The sequence below is a fragment of the Megalops cyprinoides genome, chromosome 23 (assembly GCF_013368585.1).
Source record: "Megalops cyprinoides isolate fMegCyp1 chromosome 23, fMegCyp1.pri, whole genome shotgun sequence".
In the NCBI taxonomy this organism is placed as follows: domain Eukaryota; kingdom Metazoa; phylum Chordata; class Actinopteri; order Elopiformes; family Megalopidae; genus Megalops; species Megalops cyprinoides.
The window spans coordinates 12,255,942-12,280,769 of NC_050605.1; the positions used below are offsets into that span (position 1 = coordinate 12,255,942).

Below are 24,828 nucleotides of genomic sequence, written 5' to 3' on the forward strand. Positions count from 1 at the left end.
AGATATGAAAATAATGTATATATAATGAATGTAATGTATATATAATGTACACATAATGTACAAAGCAGACAACATACTATATATATATATATATATATATATATATATATATATATATATATATATATATATATAAATCAGACACGGTTAATAGTACCAGAGAGAATTACATCTCCAATTGTGTCAGTTCAAGGTTGCTGAGAGAGCATTACACAATTCTTGTTTGAGATCATCTTTAAAGTACCCCCATAATAAAACTGAAGTTATTCGCTGCACCAAACTCATTTTAACAACAGAGGGGTTGGGCGGACTCCCTGCCATAAATGCCTTTTGATTCTGGCATTGTGTAAACCTTTTAAAAAGGTACGCTGTGGCAGGGTACCTGACACATCTCTTGAGGCATGAAAAGGCTCCTGGTGACACTAAGCAAGGTAAGAACACGTGGGCCATCTCGGCACCGCAGATCATGCTTTATTTGTTGATGCCTGTTTCCTTCAAGTTCCAGCGCATGTATCTGCCAGTCTGAACACGACGCTGTGATCTCCCCCCCCCCTACATCAGCATGGAAACAGGGGAACTGAGGCTTAGCCTGACGACTGGTTTTTCTGCTGGCCAATCATCTTAGGCGATGATGTTTTCTTAAAAAATGAAATCTCTAAAATTTCACGCCAAACACATCACTGTAATGAGGACTCCACAGACCCTGTTACATAAACACATTAATGGCTCAACTGCATTCAGACTAATCACCCCATCTCTATATGCCCACCTGCAATGAACACACACGCAAACATGTCTCAGCCTCTCTAGGTAACTGAAACCAAAATGTAAAGCCCCGTATGAGATAAGCAAAAAGGCTTCAGATATCAGCAGTCAGACTTGCGTAAGAGTGATGAGGCTAGGGAGATGGACAGGAGATGGAGACACAGTTGGCAGGACTTAATCCTCCCTGCCCATGCTGAGGAACAGCCAACTCTTCACTCAAGATGAAGGCCAAAAATCTCCTCTGCCGAACAGGCCTGACCACACATTCTCTGCCTGCAGCTTCCAGTGCTCCTTATCAGCCAGAAGATGACATTCAGTGAGTGACTGTGATCAGTTTTACATGACATGGACAAACTCACATTATTTGCAGTTTTATACACGTATGCTACACTTCACCCAGTTTAGCGACGGTTAACATAACTGCATGTTTTCACATAGTTAAAATTGCTTTAATGCTAGGTGCATTATGTCTATAAGTCTTTGTGTCTGGGTACATGTTGTGCAAATTTCCATTGTTGACTGAAAGTAAAAGCTTTTTTATTTGCTAAAGACTGGCACTGTTCCACCAATACCGATATAAAGATTGTCTAATTACACAAAATATGAGCCTTCTATGAACCTAATTAAGAAAGATCAGTGTGTGATGACCAAACTGCACTATCATGTGATATAGTTGGCCTACATCCACAAATATCTGAATTTCTTAGCTACCATGATCAATTCATAGGTAACATATTATAGTTACTATTCCAGTTCACCTTTTTGCTTCATAATATATGAACCCAGAATGAAAAAAGTAGCCCACAATAAACCACAGGAATGCATACAGCTATCAGCAATAATCAGGATTATTTCCAATACTTGTGTACAGAAGGTCAAAGCTCACAGATAAATGTCTATTTGCAATGAATTTCTGTAAATTATTTTATATGTATGTGAATAAAGAAAGCTCATCAACAAAATATTCTGGTATGTTTGCCTATCTACTATCCTCACTACAGTTGACTAAAACTCACAAAAATAATTTGTTTACTAGAAATAGATTAAAAATTACAGATCCTTTAAAAGGACTGATTAATGAGAATTAACACATACATGACATTCAGTAGAGAAAATATTTATGGAAATATTAGGGAATCGTGGAGAATGAAATACAAATACATTGTAACAATATAAAATGACTGACTGAAAAAAAATGCTAAACAGCAGTATAATTAATTACATTTCACTTCAAGTGAAAACCTTTGAAATAGGAATACTCGATATAAATAAATAAAAATGAAAAATGCACAAATGGTTTTATATGGATTTGCATGCACGTTTATACATATAAAGCATTGCAAACACATTACTTGAAACTTAATAACAAATGTAATTAAAATATTCAAATTGATTATTTGTCTTTTCTTGATGCATGCCTTCTCCACTGAGTGGCAATGTGATAACCTATAATCTGCACTGCTGCAAACACCTCTCCTTTGATGTCCCCACTAACATCCTGGCAACAAAGCAGACCAATTACAAATGAGCTAATTAAGTAAATTGTTGATGGAGCATGAAGGGTTCATTCACTCTGCTAGCTGCTCCATGACAACACTGAATTCAGCCATTGTGCATCTGTACAAGTCACCATTACCTTTTCACATTCTCACAAACCCATCAACATTTCATGCTGCTCAGAAGCTCTTCAGCGTGTTGGCCTGAATCTGTGGCTATTCAGGTCCAGTGGGGCAGACTTATCTGTTCACAAGTTAAACTTCCCTTTGAGAACCAACTCCTCTGTTTAACCCTTTCAAGTGCCAACACTTATTCCCCAAGAGCACCATTAACAGGGCTGAATTAAAGGGTCCTTTGCATTTTATCTGCAGCAAATTAGCCAAAGTTAATCACCATCATGAGGGCAGAAATCTGATAAAACACCTATTCATAATCGTATATTGCTCTTCTATGTTTGAGCTATAAGGACCCTCTATAAAAAGGTACTGTCCTCTTAAAGCAACCCAGCTATGTATTTGAAAGGGGACGGCTTAGCCGCTGAGACATTTAACAAGTGCTTAAGTTTTGAAATGCTCTGGGTATTACCGCTGTTTGTACATCTGACACCTGCCCCATGCACATCCACAGCCTGACTGGGCTGTAAGTGTGCGCCATTGTGGCAAATACACATCGCAGACCCTTAAGTGGTGGGAAGGGCAGGGAAAAAAAAGCAGACCGGCGGAAAAAGGACCTACTTCAAAAACTGGCTGAAATCGTCGCAGACACTTTCGCAGCCAGGCCATTTGCAGACTCCGTGGCCGTAGAGGGAGTGCGAGGCCCCTGGCTCCTCATGTAGTGAGCTGTGGGGGGAAGTGAGAGACTGAGTGAGTGTGTGTGTGAGAGAGCGAGAGAGAGAGAGAGAGAGAGAGAGAGAGGGCGGCATCACATCTGTCTCCTCAGCCATAGCAGGCTGGGGCCACGAGCGCCTGTCAGGTTACAGCCAGCGAACAAACGGGTCAAAACAGGTCAATGCGGCTTGCAGCAGCCGGTAAAAAAAAATTCATCATTCTATTGAATGGTTCGGCCACAGAGGCTGGGTGATGTTCCAATTAGGCCAGAAACGGAGCCAAAGTGATTGCTAATAAAGAGTGAGAAAAATAAGACACCCCTCCAATGGCTCGGTATCTGATTATTGATCCAGACGTTTAACCTCTTCCGTTGTATTTGCTGGACCAAAACTGTTGCCACCGTGGGTTTCGACAAAGAAAGCGACACTGAGGTCATTTTTCTGTTTTCCAGCATTTCCTGTCTCGAACATTTACTAGCCCTCAAACAAACAGTAAAAATCAACCAAGAAGTAAAAAGAGGGGGGAAAAAAATCACGTTTAATGTCCTCTGTAGCCAATGTTTTAAAGGACATGCTCTCGTTTGAAATAGGACCGAAAAAAGTTATGACCCTGCGCAGACAGAACATTCTATTACAGGAGACAGTTAACCTTTAAGCCGCTGCTGCGCGACATTGTGGTTCGGAGCGGGGAGAGCTCACTCACTGTTTTATGGTGCGTTCTCCCTCTCATTGATCTGCAGTACAGTGCGTTATGGGAGTAAGTAAGAGGCTCTCCATGACAATGCTCCATGTTCGATCATCATGAGAAGCCGCAGACCCGGGGGACGCTCCGGGATAAAAAGTCTCCCCTTTTTCATTTTCTCCTCTTTTTGTTGATGTCTGCTTCGGAACATACATCATTTGCGCACGTTTTTTTTTTTTTTTTTTTTTTTGGCTCCTCTTCGGATAGCATCTACTTTAAATCAATTACAGAGGACATCTACCTTTTCCTAAGTCTGTAGTGCTTCTACATGCTTGTTCTGTTGTGGAAAGGCTTAAATAATGCATAAACGTGAGGAGGCTTTTATACCGGCACTGCTGTATATAAAAGGTCCATCACCAGTATAAACATTATAAAAAGCCGTCCCGGCATCATGTATTCTGTTTATATGACAAGCAGTGGAGCAAAGTCATTTCAAAAGGAAAAAAAAGCACTAAATTGTTAATGCACACTGAGGTTACCTTGCTGTTTGAGTTGTTGTGTGAAATACCTCCCTGCTTTTGATTTTGTGTAAGCATGCTACTAAACACTGCTGCCATCACAAGGGAAGCTCTGTTCTGACTATTACTGAGACATTAATCAACTACTGAACAAACAAACAAATAAAACCTCATGTCATCCCTAAAGGAATAAATTTGCACTCTTGTTAAAGAGGAGCGTGGATCTTTCAGGGCTCAGTAGATGTCTCTGGCAGCTTTTGAACACTTCCAGGCAGGCAATTTGAGCTGGGAGAGCAGCAGTGTGAGGCAAATGAAGCCAAAGCTACCTTTCTCTTCGCGTGTTGAGCACTGAAGACTGGCCATTCACTATGGAATGATGGGTAATCGGTGGTGATGCTTTGGAAGTGGTAGAGGAGGTAGTAGAGGAAGAGTTGGTCGTCGTGAGGTCGAGCCCGCTGTGTTTGATGCCGCCGTCATCCATGTTGTGAGCCCCGGTCACTTCTTTCCACAGCTGCTGGAGTTCTGCAGGGCTCAGGCCAGCTGAAAGGCCACACACAGACAGACACACACACAAAAAGACACACATACGCACAAACCCACAAACACACACACACACACACACACACACAAAGACATGCATAGAGGTAAGTATGAAAATTGCATGATTACATGATTTGATGAGTACAGATTTGATGAGTACTGCACCTTTTCAGATGAACTAAACTAAATAACATGTTTGTTTTTTAAGAGCTCATCAAATAACAAAACATTCAAATTAGAGATGCCATCTATAACAAAACTATAAAAAAACCTTGAGGACCATGTGCTCTCAAGTATGAAGAATTCACTGGGAGAGTCACATGAGAGCAATCAATATAGCTTCTACTTCAGTCTGAGCTGATCCAGTTATATAGCTGATACAGTCCTGTTTCAGTTTCTGTTTGACACATACACACAGCTGACCTGTCTTTCCAACCATGTCCTGGAGAACAAGGTGTTTTTCTCACAATCACAGTTCTATGTTCTTATATATTTTTCATTTCAGCAACATAGGCTGGCAGTCCATTATAAGAGGTCTTGTTAACCTGCGTTTGACTGGCAGTGGCTCTCCAAGATACTGCTTTTATCCACCCCATGTGTTCGTTATTCCATCAAAGCAAATGTTAATATCCCACCCTTTATAGACTATGAACACAGACGGACACTATCTCTAGGAATGGTAATATCTCACTGAGCCTCCATTTCATAACAGTTCAGTACATCATTAAAACAATCTTGAGAAATATCTGGAGAAAAAATCTGGAGAAACACAACCAAAACACAGTTCTCTCTTATAACATCAGATCCGTAAGTCAACTCCTGTTATGGAAATTGTGTTATTAACCTGGCACCAGGACTGCTGTAGCAGACGAGGCAGAACTGAGCTCCCAGTCGAGCTTCAGAACAGTTCTCGCTCCAGTTTTAGCATCTCAGTAATTAACTATTATTGTCATCTGCCATCTTGGTAAACACAGATGTGCCAGGTGTTTACTTCTCAGGCGAGAGGCAAACCGATCGCTCCCTTCGCTCCTTTTCTCCCATGTTGCCGTGAGACGGTAAACAACAACAACAACAGCGGTAGCAGCAAGAGGGAGAGAGGGCGAGAGAGAGAGGGAGAGAGAGAGAGGGAGGGAGAGCGAAAGAAGGAAAGAGAGAAAGTGAGGGAGTGAGAGAGGGAAAGGAGAGGGGGAGAGAGAGAGTGAGGAAGAGAAAGAGAGAGAAAGTGGCTGCAGAGACGGCAACGATGTCAGTCGTGGCACGGGGAGCGGCTGCTGCCTGGCTGTCACGTGTCAGAGCCGGCAGGGTGTGTGTGTGTGCGTGTGTGTGTGTGTGTGGAGGGGGGGTGTCGCCTACCTTGCGGGAGCGCCTGGCTGGGGAGGGCGGCCTGTCCGGGGGGCAGGGACATGAGGCCCTGCCGCTGCAGGCTGAGCAGGTGCTGCTGCTGCTGGAGCTGCTGCATCTGGAGGAGCTGCTGCTGGAAGACAAGCTGCTGGGCGGCCAACTGCTGCTGCTGCTGCTGCTGCTGCTGCTGCTGCTGTTGCTATAGAGAGCACAAATTACACAAATTAGTGGGAATTCGGCGCGGCGGATCGCGTGACCTCGCTGCTTTCCCTCTCCACTCCTTCCGTCTTTTCGTAGCCTCCTGTCGCCAGCTCGCGCCTTCCCAACGTACTGTACTCTTCTTCAGACAGCTATGGAGTCTGTGTACTGTATGATATTTAACCACGGGCTACCCCCTCCCTCCCCCCACTGCTGATGGCTGTTAATTGTCTTGCATTTATAATTGTCTGTTGTAGCTCGCGGTGCCGGGGGGACTTGGAGATTAACGGTGCTGGGATTCAGTCTGTGGCTCTCTCTCTCTCCCCAGTTTGTTTACCACTGTGCTAGGCTGCGTCATGCATATGCTGGAAGAAAAACAACAACAACAACAACAACAACAACAGCAACAGCAACGACGACGGCAACGACGCCCGAGCGCTAAAAAACACTGACGGGTCGGCTTTTGCAGAGGCGCCCCGTTCATGTCACACTTCTGAATCCAAATTAAGCGGAGGCAGAAAATCAGAAGCACAAATACAAACTAAAGCGTAAGGGACTGAGTACTGTGAAAGCAGCACACTAACAAAGCGCGAGTGAGTGGAGCACACAGGGGCTGATTCGAAATAATTCAAGTAGATATCCATTATTTTTATGTTGCATCAACAAATGTACCAGTGCAGTTCATTTCATCCAAAAGTACCAGGGTATATCATTTCATTATTATTTTTTTGGAGCCTTCTCCTTCTTTTTCTTCCTCAACTGAATAAGACTGGTCCTCAGTGGCCCATGAACGTGGTCTCCAGTGATCTATTAGTAAACTGGGATGTAGCCTCCATAGCACTGCCCTGTTAGCTTTCTCTCTCTCTCTCCTGTCGGAATACATTAAAACTGGGAATTCATTCAAGGCAAAGAAGTGCCCTATTACAAGCGAAAAGTCCAACTTCCAATTTTGTGAGGAATTACAAGACAAACCGGAGTTCTTAAGACTCGAGAGGATATGTGGAGGCAGTCACACTTCAGAAGAAGACACGGCGCTGTGGAAGACCTTTTCCTTTTAGTTTTGGGAGAAGCGAAACTTCTGATGCGCTCACTGGAAAACAGACTGCATAATGGAGTAAGTCATGTGGATTGCCCGGCGTCTCTGGAGAAATAAGGGAGCAATTTCTATTCCATATTTGATGGCTGCCTGAAATTCTATTCACAAATCCAAACAGAGACAAAGCCTCGGGAGGTCAGTGCCGTTTCCTGTAGGCCTGCATAATGGCTCTCTTGAAGAGTGTGTCTGCCGCACCTGCTGATCAATTTAGCGGGTGCTCCGTGCGTTTTTGTTTAGATTCCGTTTACGTTCCTGACGCTGTCCTATGACGGACGTGGGCCCGGGCCGTTGGAAAAGGCGGCCCGTCAGCTTGATTTATGAGCCCGTCAGTCTGCAACTTTCTGCTCGCCCGGCCCCAAACCTACAGTAGCACTTCATTAATCAGGGACCTGTGACTTTGAAGTCTGCGCTCAACCCGGGGTTTAACATTAGGCTAAATTTGCATGCTCTCTGAGCAGTACCTCTGAGGAAGGATCAACCCCCCTCACACACACCCAATCTCTGGCAGCCAAGCCGTCTCGCCAGCTACAAGATAATCAGCGCTTTGTCCATCACGCGACCTGCTCTCTGTACAGGGCCATTCATTAGCCAACATTAGAGGACAGCGGCGATGGATTAGAACTCTCCAGCAAGCGTGCCGCAGACAGGAGGAACATGATGGTTTTGCCGCCACCGCTATTAGCCTGGGCTAAGTCATAAAGGAATGGCAGACAAACAGCCAGATGCTGGTAGCGAGAGTTGCTTTTTTTTTTTTTCTTTTACCTCTTCCCTCATAACCCTACTCACCCCCTTAACCTGTTTACAGGAGCTGGCAGAACGCACCTCTTTTGCTTGCTTGCCTGGATGTTGTTGTTGTAAGAGCTGAAGGTGTAACTGTTCCTGCTGCTTCTTATAAAACTCCTGCAGATGTTGCTGGAACAGAAAAAAAGAGAGAAAAAAATAAAAAAAACCAGGGAAAAACATGCGGTCAGAAAGCTCTGATACATTCATTTCATCTTTACGCTCTGTAAACAGCATTGTCAAATACCATTTTCTCTTCGGTATAATGTGCAATACTTGGGTAGGTCTTGAAATCCTACAGGATATCTTGTGTACGGTCTGCGCTGCCCCCAGTTCATTATTTTCTTTCTGGTGTGTATTTAAGACATATGAACCATGCGAATTCACAGCATATTACTGCCTATTCCCCATTGTAGCAAATGAAAACAAATTACATGCCATGCATAGCGCCGGAGTGAAGTCATGGAGGTTCACAGAAACAAAACATGACTGTCCATTTCTGAGTTAGGCTTAATTAACCTGTCAGTCTGTTGTGCAGAATGTCAGAATTACAACTTCATGTGATTGGGCTATCATGGGCTTTCCACCCACAACATGTTGGCTTTAATTTAATTACACATATCATTGTTTCTCCTTGAAACAAACAAACAGAAATAATTTCATTTAGTCACAAAATTGTACTTTCTAAGCAAGTTTTTGAAAGTATGCAACACAAAAGTATGCCAAGTACACACAGGATTTGTGTAAATGCAAAAATCTCAGTGAGTGTCGTAAATAACCTTCATTTCATTTTCTGTGTGGCACACAGTTGAGGACTTCCTCCATTAGATCCCCATAAGGACTTTAAATGGTCTTGCACATTATTGGAGGAGGGACAATTAATCATATTAACAATATATTTTTGTCTAATGTCTTGACAGGCACTGGAATTTTAAAGTGAACAGACACTCAAAGGCACGTATTAATCATTCATCGTTAATGCATTTAACACACACAATATCCTCTTACTCCACATCTATGTTACTTCTAAAAACAGATCCACATCACACATAGCGCATGGTAAATAAATTTGTTCAACCTATGACAATCTCTCAAGAAAGTATTCACAGTAAGAAAACCAAGGGTTTGCATTAAAGCAAAATTTGAATTCTTAGCCCACAGCCTTAATGAATGCAAAAATGGCTCGTGTGTAGCCATGTGAATATGTATTATTATCTGCTTTTTGCTTGATGAAATTTTACCAGACTAGACCAGATTTTAAGTTAAGCTCTGTTTGTCCCAACGCTCCCCGTCCGACGCCATTCCGCGCGGCCCCCGGCCCCTGATAGACGTTCCCGTGGAAACGGCTAATTGGAAGCGGTGCGGCCGCGAGCAGAGCGTCCTTTTGTTCCTAAGTGTGTCAAGGGCGAGACAAGGTGGCGGTACCTGCTGTAACATCACTGCCTGCTGCTGCTGGAGCAGGGCCTGGAGCTGCTGAGGGGAAAGGACCTGCTGCTGGAGGATGTGCTGCATCTGCTGAGGGGTGATGACCTGGGGACTCATCATGGCCACCGACACGGGCACCTGCTTGGAGGAGACACACACACACACACACACGCACGGCTGCTAAGCTCACTGGGAGGAACTGGGGGAAGGGGGGGGGGGGGGGGGGGGGGGGTGCTGTTGTACTTTTTCGGGAATTGTTCAGAAAGTTCAAGAGGAAAAGGGAAACAGAAAAGACCTTCCTCAGTGGACCCTACGGACTCCCTTGTGAATCCTTATCAATGTTTATTACAATGAAACAACATCAGCATTTAAATATATCACCATCTACAAATGGTTTCACAATTAATTTACCACTGCCCTCGTTTTTATTTGTGATTCCTTGGACTCCAGTTCTTGGAAACCACAACTATACAGTGTAAAATATTTGTAAAAAATGTAAACATATCTTTGTGGCTATTATTGTGGATCATTGTTTGACATGTTCCCACTGTGCAATATTAGTTCCTACTAGAGTTTAAGATTGCAGGCTTCAGGGAAGCTTTATGTACTGCTCTTTAATGATTACTGCATAGAAGATGTGTTCACTTTCTTACATTTAATCTCAGTATGATAACAAGTAATGAAAAGGTGTTCTGAAGCACATCTTTGGATGTAATCATGATACTGTATAGCATGATAAAAATGACTTATTACCATTTTGATACTAGTGGGGTATGGAATATATGTATTCCTTTCAAATAAAAGATACTCATGAACAATACATGAACAGGCATGTGCCAGGTTATGGTATGATGAAAAATACACAACAATCCCTGCTTTGTGAAAGCTCAAGTGAAACCCTTTAAGAAAACTCCAAGAAAGAGAGAACCAGTTGTGTTGAACTATTCTGTTTATAGAGAGAGGAACAACCAATTGCCATCTGTGCTGCACGTAAGCTTTTGAGTTTTTCGCTCTCATGAAATCAGCCAGAGGCATAAATCCGCTCCAACAAGTCATTTAAAAAATTCATATCATTTTTAGTTGCTAAGAAATAATCAAAATACTAGCTGTCAAGCTGTAAGAGAAAACATTGCCAAAATAAGACAAAGGAAAATATTTTTGGCCAAATTTCTGTGACTGCAGTGACTTCAATCAACAGGGCCAATCCAACTTTCATGGCATTGCACTTTGATTGCCTACACTTATTAACTGGGGGATATACATGACAAAGTTTATATATTATGTCTTTTAAACACTTCATTCATTGTTAAAAACTGAACTGAAAACTCATCCTCGGTCGTCTTTTGTTTTCTAGGCAGAGACTGAACCAGCAGGCCCAAATAACAAGACATGCAGGCTCACAGACATTCTCATTTGTCACAGAAGCAGTCAGAACTTTCATTTCATATAAAGCTAACATTTCTTCTACACACTGCGAGGCTAGCTACATATCTATTTAAATACATACTCTATTATATATACTTTATTATCTGTGTCCAACTGATTGTTCGAAGCTTTCAGACAAATAACTTGTAACAGCTCCAAGAATGTTCTTCAAGGTAATTTACTTTTAGGCTTGAGGTGAATGTACTGTATCAACAGATTTCTTGTCCCTGTTTAAACGTCAGTAAAGATCTGCTGTTGAGGTATACAGTATTTTAGATCACTCAAGTAGAGTTCCATATGCCTTTCTGACATACTCCACTCAGGTTTCTGGGTGATAAATGAACTGTTGTCCTCACAGCTTTTTTCAGTTTTACAAAGCACCACCGGCACTAACAGGCTCACCATAGGGAATGTCAGAAATGTTTGGTATACACGTGGTGTCCAGTAAACAACTGACACCATGTCCATAACCCTAAAAATTGAGTACAGTCTTACAAAGGTATTTGCCTTTTTTCTAACTTCCAATTAATTATAAAAACACACACACACACAAATTATGTCATTTCAGCTGAATATTTAAGTTTTGCTACCACATGAAATACATTGGAAAGTGGCTTTCTGACATATTCTTCAATGTAATGCATTTCAAAACATAAACATACGCCTTGCCATGTTATCTTAAGAGGTCAATTATATCTAATCCAAACCATATCTGCCTGGGCATTTCAGAGATTTTCTGTTTGTGGGCACCTTAAAACAAGGCATTTATCTTTCATCGTTTCTTGCTTGTTTATGATACGGCCTATAATAGAGCACGCCACATGTTAAGAGGCCAATAAGACATGGTTAGGCTCACTCAGCCTAATCAAGCTGCTTGGATTATTTTACATACATCTCCTCTTTAGGCCTTGACATGTCCTTGTTTTTCTTTGCTCTCGAAACTTAAGTTCCCCTCTTTGATTAGCTGAAACATTTGCATGGTCACTACACATTTTTCATTTGAAAAGTCATTATGCATTAGCAGTCTTGATCGCCTAGCTTGACTAATCCTGATGAACTGAAATCACAGCTGAAGGTCAAACTCCATCCCCACTGCACATTCATATTCAAACAAACCTGCACCGTTCTTCATTAGAGGCCTAAAAATTCAATGGTGGGCAGTATCCTGCACTCTCATTTGGAAAGCCATCTCTTAAAGGTTTTAAGATCATAAAAATAAAAACAACTGAAAATATAACAGTACTGCAAAAATTATGCCTACATCTTCAATGATGTTTAGCCTTCATAGCACCATTTATTTAATCACAACTAGCCTCAGATTCATTTGATTGCGTGATTAAAATACAATAGAAATTGATTTGTATAAATAGACAATAGGAAATGTCTTTATAGAAGTTCTACAATAAGGACATCCTTTACACAATTACTCTGCAAGAAGAATCTGTGCAGTTTGCACCTTAAATTCTTGAGTTAAAAAAGGAAAAAAAAAACATGACTTTAAGTCTTTCCTAAAACTCACCATTCCTTTTATGATAATGTAAAAAAAAAACAGACAACATACATGTCACATATTTAACAGCCATGCATGTAGCACTGGAAATAATGAGAATACTATTTATTTCAGCAAACAGGAATCTACCTGACAAAAGGAGACAAAAAAAAAAATCCAAAACAAATGAAGAAGGGAAGCATCTCTTTTGCTTTCATTAGCTTTTTAGCGGAGTGATGGATGATAATCATCTTTATTTCATTCCTCTTCCAAACAAAAAGCCAGTGGAGGCAGGGAGAGGCCCTGGTCTATTCATTCTGAGTGCTGCACAATGCTAATTCCAGCATTTAACTGCATGCTTTTCTGCTTGATGTATCAGGGCCTGAGAGATGAAAGCAGATAAGTAATTGCACCCCTGGTTCTTATTCTTCACTGACAACCCATAAATTTAATTTTACACACACATTCATTTACATTTTCAAGTATATGACATGATAATTGCCAGAATATAACACCTCCATTGCGGAGGATACTGCAGAGGCCTGATTGACAGGTGTGGTGAATAGAGGGGAATGGAGGTTGAATTGCAGTTTTTTTCCCCCCTTCTCCGTAGAATGACTGTACAAAGCAGGGCCGACATTAATGAACATTTATGGAGCGGCTGGGCAGTAAACATCCAGAGTCAATGAGCAGTGCTTTTCAGACAGGCTCCAAATCTCACTTTGAAATGCCACAAAACAAGCTCATCTGTAATCCAAATGACAAACGCACGTTACCAAATCATTCATTACAAAATGTTTAATGTCATTTTTTTTCAGCCACTGCAATTGAGGGGAATACTGGAGACATTAATTACAGGAGTATTTTTTTCACTCTCTCATTTTCTACTGTTTGCACATTTCAAAGAGAAGAAAGCAGGTTCACGGCGAATCACCTATTTTAAGCGAAAATGCGTGCCATTCATATTTAAATGAGCTCAATAAAACACACCAGGCTTCATCAGCAGGGTACTGCAGCAGCCCCATCGGCAGTCATCTGTTTATTTACATCATCTCGGAACCGGGGAGGCTACCGGTTGGACTATGCGGCTCCAAAGTTGGAGCGTAGAACAAAGACCTTCAAATTGGATCCTGATGAGAAAGCATCAGCGGACTCTCAGAAGAACAGCACATCATTAAGATGCTCTCAGAGCACTCGGAGCCAGCAACGAGCCCATTCTGACTGACAAAGGTCAACTTCTGTGGAAGCATGTGAGACTATGAAAGAAACACAAAGCACAGGTTACTGCCTCTGTGTTGCAGGTGTTTAGGGGGAAAAAAAAAAAATAATAACATCACATTCAGAATTCTCTGGGTCTCAAAACATCTATTATAACTTCATTATTTATTGCCTACTGAGAAAGATTTCAAACCCTCACAAGATCAGGTCAGCACTGTTTTTTATTATTTAAATGTAATACCATTGTGTTTAGAGTATACTGCAGTGTAATTATAAGGACAAAAACACATTTTGAAAGAAGAAAAAATCAGTTCTCAGCAGATTTCTGCTATTTAAAGTGTATATTATATATATATATATATATATATATATATATATATATATATATATATATATATATATATAAAATGGATAAAGCGTGAGGCATAAACAGTCTGGATGGATGCCGGAGTGAATAATGCACCCACTTAACAGGAAACTGTTCCAACGCCACAGATACTGTAAAGATGAATACAATGAGAAGTAAGGGGGAGAAGGGTGCTAATTGTTTCTGCTCCTTGGCAGAAGTGCTTCAGTGTTAATTAAGGTGTATGACAATTTTGCCAGAGAAGTGAGATTGGAATTCCTCCACTGTCCTGCTAATTCATCTCAATCCCAGACTCCCCAGGGTGCCTGGCTCAGGTCTGCTCAGAGCCTGGCCTCCTGACCCCAGCCGTCTCTTCCAGCTGACACCGCTAATTTACTTACCAATTAATGGGTGACGGTGGCGGTGGCTTTATTGATAAGGACACCTACTCAGCGAGACTGGGCGGGAGGACCACCATGGTGCATTTGCCTAATCCCTCCACCGAACGCCTGTCAAGACCTTGTTTCTCTTACATTGGGTGCAGATTGACCAGATTATAAGATCCAGGCTGCCGATCCTCTGGACCAGAGCCAGGGAGATTACAGAAGCGCCCTCCCAATAGTTTTTCCTTTACAGTCCTGGAGTGCAGTACAGGAAATATTAAACCTGCACATTCAGTAACCAAGAACATCCCCTAAAAGCTCCCACTGCTATCAGTGTGACTGGGGGGATTGTGCTGTGGTAGGGCCTGTACAATGATAACTGCTTTCAGCACCTTTAACATTCTGTCAGTTAGAAAAACATACTCCTATGCTCTTATGTATTTGTGGGGGTTATTGGATTTAACCACACAGTGCATGCTTACAGATAGGAATGACTACAGGATGCACACCTGTAACCTGTGGTTGGCTTTCTAGTCTGTACGGTGAGAACACAAAACCAAAAAAATTCTGAAATCGGGTTACCTGCTGAGATATGCACTTCTGCAAGAGCGCCTCTCCTGCATTGCACAAGGATTCATAATTTAAATCATAATCTAAAAGCAAGAGGGAAAAGCAAGATGACGGGGTTGAGCGGGCACAGCACATTTTCCCCCGTTAGATATTCTTAAACTTGTTTTCCAGCGCTCAACTCCGCACACTCTCCTCTGCTGCTCTGTAGCTGAGGCTTTCAGTGAAAGGTTTCTGATGTTGCAGGTAATAGGAAGTCCATTAGGTCAGAATCCTCATTGCGTGACACGCAGTAAATTACAAGTGCTTCAAGCAGTTCAGTGAATTATAGTTCATCACTTGGAAAGGTTTCCCACTGCCAGACTACCAATATCAGATCTGCCAGTTAGGATCCAATTAACACTCTGGCCAGAATAATCAGATTGGGTGTGTAGGACTAGTATAATTCGTTTATTGCTTCCATGCATCTTCTGTCTGTAGGTAAATTTGTTGCTGCGACATCAAAGCTCTGTATCACTTTCTCACTTGCCTTGGGGTTATGTTTCAACTTCTTTTGCATTGCAATGATGAACCTCTTCTGTCCTCGCAATTTACCAATCTTGTCCTGTAGGTATTATACACTGAAAAACTGCTTGCTTCCTGGCAGTTTTACGACAGCAATGAATATAAGACTATCCAAGCAGAATTTACAAGTGTTTTCTACCACGTGTCAAAACATTTTCCTCTTCTGAAATGAAAGTCACTGTCTTGATATGTCTAGACACGCCACAATTATACAATTTTTATATTACTGCACTCTACTACATTTATGCATCAACTCATACATTTGGTTGATTTTTTGGTTACATTAGGGGCATAAAGAATTAAAATGAGTAGAATGCCAATAAAACAGTTAACTTTTCAATTACACAATTACATTAAAGGTAAGACCTCTTGTTTGGCTCAATAACAAAAGCATAACTGTGTTGCCACATGCTCTGAAGCCAAAATGAAGCCTTTTTCTCTTTTATATATTTTTAAAATCTCTTAAAACTGTTTTGTTTTCAGTCTGTTCTTTTCAATGTGGTAGCTTTACATTTAGATACATTTGTTAAAATATTTCACTGGTTTCACACTGCAGACAAGATTGAATCAGGATAATGTACTGTATAAGGGACAATTTCACAGCATGTTTAAACGTATTCACCTTTCAAGGTGAAAAAATGTACCTAAATAATAAACACACCAACAAGCATGAACAAAATAAAGAAATCATGAGTAGGCCTTTGTGTCTTGGTTTAGGGGTCCTGAATCTTTATTAAAGGCAATGAACAAATCAAGCAAAACACCATGAAGTAAGTGTTTCACAGCATTACAATATCCAGTGCATTTCACCTCTATTGTCAGGTGAAGTGACAAGGTTGAAATGAAACTGGGTAACATTTAATTAGCGAGATAATTACATGCATCTTTTGATTTTTATTGGAAGGATACGGGAATTATTTGACACAAACACCCACAGAATATTAACTGACCAGCAGCTGTCTGTGGACTGTGTGCCAAACTCAACCACCGGAAATAAATAACCCTATTATGCATTTCATACTGCAGCAGCAGCAAAAGGCAACTGTGTTATTATATTTCATTATTATGTTTGAAATAAGTTTGTGCAATCTAAAGACAACACCAAAGACACAAAGCAATTTACTAACACAATAAAATGGAAATGAATATAGCATATAAAACAATAAATACAGGTACAAGCAAATCAATGCTGTTTTCAGTTGCTGGTAAGATGAACTGTGGGCATGCACCGTATGGTCTGTTCCTGAACGTCAAGAGATGCAGCTTTTTAAACCCAATTCAGTGTGCTACTGCCCATGTTTAATACTGGATCTACACAATGATGCTGGTAACCGGTAAATTCAGTATAGAGTGCCTAATACAACTAGACTAATACACAGAAAAGCAGTTTGAAAAGCCTGTATCCATAGTGAACATGTTTACACAGTTCCAGTAAAGCCCTAGAACATGCTGTCCATCACAACAAGCTCCACATTTCAACCACTGGACAAATGCATTCCATCTTTTGTATATATGTATGTATGTAATTAACTAAGAATGAAAGTACAGTGCAGTTCTGATTATTCTAACATCATTCTAGCGACAGGGGTGACCAACAGTCTCCTCCAAACCAGTAAGATGGTATTGGGTCGACTGGGAAAACATAAATATAAATATATATACATACAGTACAACAAGCACGCACACACTCACAAGACATTTAATTTCTCCATTAATAGGTTTTGGTGCAGTGCTTAAAAAAGACATTAAAATGTTTTAGAAAACTAATAAACCATGGAATGCTCTTCAAAAGGTCAGATTTTGACATATTTTGTTCACACATACCCACTGCATCTTTATCAGCGCTTTATCAAGATCAAGCACAGCAGTGTCTTTTGTGTCTTCACTGTCATATTCTGTACCCCCAGGAACACATCACATCTTGACTAAAGACAATTGATTTTATTACTATGACACTACACATAATGTCATACTGCTGTTCAGGTACACTTTACGCCATTATTGCACATGAAAATCACTGATGATTACAAGTAATTCAATTCAAAATAGGAAAAAAAACTGCAACTAAGGCCTAAAAACAATTTTCACAAATCATCTGCCAGAATCACTGCATCGTATACCACGCAATCCCTCTCTCTGTTTCTCCCTCAGCATCGCTCTGGTCCCCTGTGCAGACATTGTTGTTATTTTTTCCCTTTTTTATTTGTATTTTAAATGTCAATGTATAAATGTGCCTAAGATATTGCCACAATGAAAGAGTAACAGAGATGAGGCTGTTGTGTGCCTTGGGAAATCCTTGTAAGCAGGGTGTGATGGCGGAGGGATTTACAGGGAGAAATAGGTGTTTATTGAGTGCTCCCGTGGGCTTATTGTGTAATAATAGACCTGTCACATTACGCAAATGTGGAAAGCAGCTTGTGCGGGCATCAACACCATGATGGACCACAAGATAGAATTAGTCAAGTGAAAGCCTTCAGAAGCTAATACTACAAGTAATTAAAGCTGCAATCTGAGGCGCTCAGATTCTTGTATACTAAGTAATTTACGTAGCATGATCTATGGATAATTTTCTCTCCTCTTATACTATAAAACGGTAAGATTTAGCACCTTCATGCTCTGTTAAAACTGCAGGCTTTCTCATCTCCTCTAAGATGAAAAGAAGCAACACGAAATTTACATGTTAATTAAAAGAGGGGGTTAGTTAAAAACTGGCATAATAAACCCATATTAGGGGTCGGCTCTGAAGTCACAGAATTAGACATGGTGTCCAGGCAGGGCTGTAATGTTTACCATGGACTGCAATGTATCAGAGTCATTGTATTTTATTTCAAAATAAAGACAGTCAAACAAAAATATACCAGTTCGGTCTTGTGTTTTTTGTGAATATTGCAACTGGGAATATTGTCTGAGAAAATTCTGTAAGAGGGATGGTTAAAAAATGGTTATCTTATGCTATGTAAACACAAAATACTGACAAAGAAGCTTGATAATACTGGATAGCTATAATTGTTGACTAGTTGGCTAGCTACTAGTGTTGACAGCATAGTCTCACATTTCCCAGCAGGGGAATGGATAAAATGATAGCAATGATCAAATGAAAGATGCTAGCACAATCGATATTTTGCAAAAGAGCAAACCACAAAAAGAGATACTTGTTCCAAATTGGCTATGTTTCCTCTTGCTTTTCTTAGCATCTTGCCCTGAATGGGTGTGACGGGGGTGTGATCATTTGTTTTTGGGTGGGGTTTGACACCCATTTGCTAGTTAATAAATTGTAGCCTCATTTACTATTATGGTACAGAACAGAACAGGGTGATCTGACACTGCAAATAAGAATAATTATAATACAAGTAAAACTCAACAAGAAAAGCAGAAATGACCCACTGGAAGGAGTTTCGGTGCTGGCTACCTTATCATACTGAATTACATGAAATACTCAAAAGGCTCACTGCTGCACGTTTTGGGCAGTAATGTGTAATTAATTTTGGTCACTCTTAACATTTTATTAGTTTAAATAATTACACTAAAAGGAGCTGTCATCTGTAATGAGTTTATCAAATTTGACTTGCAGTGAGAAACTGAATTTTTGCTTTTTGATTTTTTCATGACTTATATAATAAATATATACCTTTTTGTACCCTTGAAAGGGGGGGGGGGGTGATACCTTTTCACTGTATTATTATTATTATATATAGTTTAAATAATTATTCAACAAATTCTCAGTCTTACACATTTAACAGGGTGCATTACATTGTAGTTCTGCATCATCTCTCCTTAAATGTGTAAATAACAATGTGCCATGGCAGGGGCATAAACATAATTGGGCACGCATCCTAACTGGTCACCTTCTACACATTAAAAGAGTTACTCCCAGCCTACCTGCCACTTTACACAGTCCTTAACATGAATTGCTTTAGTTAAATTTCCAAATGTATAAATGTGGATAGGATGTACAATATATCATGGAGCAACAACATCATGTGCTACTTCAGCTGCATAGTTACAGTTAAGAAGCTTGTCGGAGGCATTAGACAACTAATTCTTTAAAATGAAGTGAATGGAAAGATAGAACCCTGGAAGATGTTAAAATACTGCAACTGGCATGATTACCTGTATTTGATCTGTAATGCATCTATGTTTGTTGAAACATACATGTGAAATCTAACATGGCAAAGATGTTAATAAAAGATGGATCAGCAGGCGGATAAACTTAAACCACTATACACTACTTGCCTGCCTTATTCCATATTGATTCATATTGGTAACATGAGGATGGGATAGACTAGGTAAATGTAAATATTCAATATTGACCATCCTCTGTTATTAGCACCAAAGGATTGGTCACGGGCCAGCAGCTAGTTGAGACACTTACATATATACTGTATTTTCTAACATTCGACTGTAGCTATGATTATCTCCAATTAAGTATTTCTGCTTTGTTCTCTCTCACACAGACACACACACACACAGACACACACACACACACACACACACACACACACACACACGCACACAATATAAGAACAGAGATTAAAACACATTCCACTTTAAGCATGAATGCTACTGCTTAAGTGAATGCAGAACCATCCAGTGAAGTCCCATGCCCCGTTATTATGCAGTTCCATGGTTTAAGCAGTAGCATGAAGCGAAGATGTTTGGAAAGCTTTGTTCACTGCAGAATCCCGTTTTATCTAAAGATATCCCAAAGTGTGCCTCATCTTACTGGAGACCAAAGAAAACTGAATTATGTGAGTGGGAACCAAGCAGAAGCAGATATTCCAGGCACTCTAGATGAGCACAATGCTAAGGCTCACAAAGAACAATATAAACATAAAAATGTAAATTATAAATAAATAAATAAATATGACATTTGGCAAAGGTGTTCAGGTGACTGGCTAGGAAATGAAGCTTCAAACCCTCAAAGGCTCCCATTCAGCTTTTCACAACACATGAATAAATTAACCACAGCATAACAGGGAAACATTTGTGATGGCACTCGTTGCTGTCATCCATGATGGTTATTTTAGACTCACTGTAAGTAAAGCATGTACACATTTTTAATAGACAACAGTTCTGTTGGTCTATTAAAAATGAATATCTTAAGAATGCTTTACAAGCTACCCCACTCTGTCACGCTTACTTACAAGCAAAAACTACGCATTGTCACTCTTGTCATTTTAAAACGGAGGAGCTTTAAGTCCATTTCAGCTTCACAAAACCAACCAAATGCTTGGCTGAGTGAAATAAGAATATGTAGAACTGCAAATGCATTTGTTCCAAGCAAAAGGGAATATAAATTCTTTGGTTATTTGGTTCTTTTAAGAAAGGTGTTTTTAGCAAATATTTACACTTATGACTCACTTTTACCAGGACATTCCAGTTTAGAAATGACAAGCATTAATGCTGCATTAACAGTGTACAGTTAATTTAGGTGGTCAGGAGGCAGAAAGTGTACAGTGTATCTGAATAATGCTTGCTGCTAAACTGGCTACAATGTAACAGCTTAACTGAAAATGCCGCACAATATGTTAAAGCTAATATTTCTTGATGACAATAGCGCTGTTATTACAAATATTTCAGTTTTAAACAACTAATTTGAATAATCAGAATAAACTGATCTAAACCATTTCATGGAAAGCAGGGGTGTGCCCTTGCAAACCTTATCTTGCTCCAGCACATAATTAGGTACACAGGGGTGTGACTCCAATTGAAGGTGTCGGCACTGTAATACTCTGTGAAAATATTAACTACGAGGTTAACTCCAATTTTCTCTTCTGTAATTAAATGCACAAAGTACTAATGAGGTAACCCACTGTTCCTCGATAGCACTTATTAGCTGAGAGCACACTCTCACACTGCAATTTAAGCCTAAAAATAAAAGCTGAAAATATTTTAATTGTTGACGCTATCTGAAGAAGCTGAAGACATCTTAAAATGGAATAAATTGTTTGTTCTTATCTAGGGGGAAAATCGTCTGTTTAACAGGGTCATGAAAGGAATGCATTAAAAGCAGTATGACTGTGACCTTATCCAAACCACTGACAACCAAATAAAGACACCATTGTATGAAAAATCAATATGGCAAATTATACTTGATGAGATAAACTGACAGCCAGTTAAAATTAGCTGCCTTTCAATAGAGCATTCTGTCATGGACACATCTTTCAAATTAATATTCTCTTGTAATTCATGAAATTTACACAATTAAGGAACACTCATAACAATTATATTTCATGAATTACACTTATGCTCATACTGTACCTATTCAATATTTAAAGCAGACAGAAAGACAAAGACACACACACATGCACACACACACACACACACGCACGCACGCGCACACACACACACACACACACACACGGATACAACACACACACACACACACACACACACACACACACACACATATGATGTTCTGTGGAATTTGCATACCTAAGGATCAATCATAACGGTCTTGATGTATTTTATAAATTGGGCTATTTCTTATAACCATTCAGACTATCATTAAAAACAGACACATACACACATACCATACAACACATACACATGTACTGTACACATATATGCAACAAACATTGCACACAATGCACACATATACCACCCGAAACACACACTGCCTACATTAATCAATTGGCACCGGTCAACATACATACTATTCTGAGGAATGAGGAATTACTTGCATGCTAATGCTGAATATGCAAGCCACTTGACATTTCTCTGTTTTTAAAATAATAATTCATACTATTCAAAGAAAATTCTTCTAGAAGAATGCTTAGGTTTCAATCAAGAAATGAAATAATGGAATGTACATAAAGGAAATATTATTAAAAACATGTTTTTGAGAAAAATATGTGGTACAAAATGTTCACTTCAAGATTGAAAGTCAAGGTATGTTCAAGGCCACAAGACCTCACACATAGTGAAAACCTTAAAAACAAATATAACACTGAAAATACCAAAAATTAAAGGAAAATGGATTGAAGTAAATTCTACGAATACAGGTTGTACTGTGTGCATGTAACTATGGCCAAACCTGTGAGCAGTCCCTATCTAGAACACCTGCAGTACACCCAACACACAGAGTGGTCTCTCTGCATAATCATTCTGGGCCACCATCAAGCTTTGGTTTAGCAGGAGGTGGACACAGAGCAACCACATATAGTGGTGTTTCTGCATAATGATGAATCTGGGCCAGCATTAGATTATAGCAGAAGATGGACACAGAGCAAGCACAGTGAGTGGTATGTGTGCATGTGGGCCAGAGTCAGGGCTGAGGTAAGAAGTGAACTCTTGAACCTCTCACTGGTCCAGTGCTATGAAGGGCTAATTAATGACAAAGAGCTGCTGTTTATGCTGGAGAGGAGCAGCTACCCACCAGAAACTTCTCAAAACAGAGGGAAAAAAAAGTTCCGTTTCTTTCTTAAAAGACATCTTGCTCGAATAGCAGGGTAGCCGTTTCTTGCGGATCGGGTTCATTTCACGAAAACAAAAAACCCAGTGTTAACGCTGGCTCGCTCGTGAAGCCCGGCTAGGCGACAGGTTCAAAATTGCAATGCCAAATCAAACACCCGCGCAGACCAGAGGAAATACAGTCGAGAAAGCCATGTATAATGTATGAACGCAAAAGATTAGTGAAATGCTTCTCACCTGCAGTGGACGCTGTTTGTCGTTGTTCTTTGGAGATTTCAGGCCGCTGCTTTGCTGCTGTAAGAGTAATTGCCTTGCTGCTTGTAGCGCCTAGAAAGAGAACGGGGAGATGAATAGAGTCAGCTTCCCTTTTGGGTTATCTGTGTATCCTTGTAATGTACAAAATGTGAAAGAGGACAGTAACATTCAAACATAAAATTGTCAACACTGTCACTATCTACAGCAGCACGCTTTATCAAGGTGAGTAAAATAAAGTTTCATTCTATGTAGTGCTTTGTCACAGCTATGATCAAAGATAAATAGTTAGTTCGTCTAAAGCCCTCTTGAAAGGAGAAAAAACTAGACAGCACCAGTGGAAATGACCCGTCTAGTGTGTGCTCAACAGAAATGCCCACTCCTCTGCAAATTACTAGGCCATTTGCATATTCATAATATCAATTTGAAGCAGAGGCAGAAGATATGAAGTGTTACCAGAAGCTGTAATTAAATTAGACAAATCAACATCAGATTACCTTAGAAGTGAATTAACTAGGAAGTGGGAATTTGCGGCATGTGTGCTTGACTTTGGAAGGCAGAAGTTAAACCCTCAATCTGTCTGGCTTTTGTACCAAGTGAGACTGTCTGACTGCTGTTTATCTACCACAACAAGCCAAAAAAGGCCTTATAACTTATTTTCAGGATCATTAAGTAACATTTCTAAGAGTTTTCTGATGCAAAGTAACTTGCTTAGTCAATCATAATTACCGTAGTTTAAATACAGATGTACTACAGTGAGTATCCTTGGGAGATACACAGTATAAATGAAATTATACTGCATGAAATAACAAAGGCATTTTGTTTTTTTGTTTTATGAGAAGACATTAAAATTAACAGGTATACAGAGTGTCTGAGCTCAGTGGGTTATGTACTGCCTTCCAGAGCATATCCTGTAGGAACATCTTGTTTATTTTTATTGGGTCTATCAAAGCTGTGATTTTGATTGTGGTCAATCGATAGCAGCAGGACAAACAGTGTAACACAATGTAACATTGTAACATCATAATCTATAATCCATACATGACTGCTTAGAGCGTGCCCCATGAGGCCAACAAACGATTCATGCTGGAGACCTTTCCAGACATATTTCCATGGTGGAGTTCATGGCTTTCTCATTTTTTACTCTTTTTTTTTTTTTTTTTAGACTGACATTTGCATACACAATCCCACTCACACAAACCACACTCACTTTGTACACAGAAACACATGACCGTGATTCGTTTATTTGTTAATATGCGTTACTGAATGCATGCCAATTTCATAATAACTGAATCGGTTCTTTCAGTAAAGAAAACCGCAACTACTGGATAGACCAGCTGATTCATTCACAAATGATAGCTGTCCGACTGCTCAATGAGTTACGAAAGACATATCATTTCACCAATAAAACTGGCTGCTGAATGGCTTGGTAAGACTTAGCAGAATTTGTCGTCTTGTGGTCAATAATGCCTGTAATATTCTGCTTTCCTGTTGATTGGAATT

General features: G+C 40.1%; 1 protein-coding gene across 7 annotated transcripts in view; it reads right to left on the reverse strand.

Moving 5' to 3' along the window:
* The window catches only part of LOC118770113 (forkhead box protein P2), a 129,366-nt gene that overhangs the window by 21,463 nt on the left and 83,075 nt on the right, over positions 1-24,828 (reverse strand). For 4 of the 7 annotated variants that reach the window (XM_036517552.1, XM_036517547.1, XM_036517548.1 and 1 more), the window contains 6 exons: positions 23,311-23,400; positions 9,669-9,809; positions 8,286-8,375; positions 6,182-6,368; positions 4,615-4,828; positions 2,997-3,101 (listed from right to left, as the gene is read on the reverse strand). In XM_036517552.1, the coding sequence (XP_036373445.1) occupies positions 2,997-3,101; positions 4,615-4,828; positions 6,182-6,368; positions 8,286-8,375; positions 9,669-9,788 (716 nt within the window). In that variant the 5' untranslated portion in view covers positions 9,789-9,809; positions 23,311-23,400. The remainder of the gene's footprint in view (positions 1-2,996; positions 3,102-4,614; positions 4,829-6,181; positions 6,369-8,285; positions 8,376-9,668; positions 9,810-23,310; positions 23,401-24,828) is intronic. The other 3 variants (XM_036517550.1, XM_036517551.1, XM_036517553.1) reach the window with 1 other exon arrangement.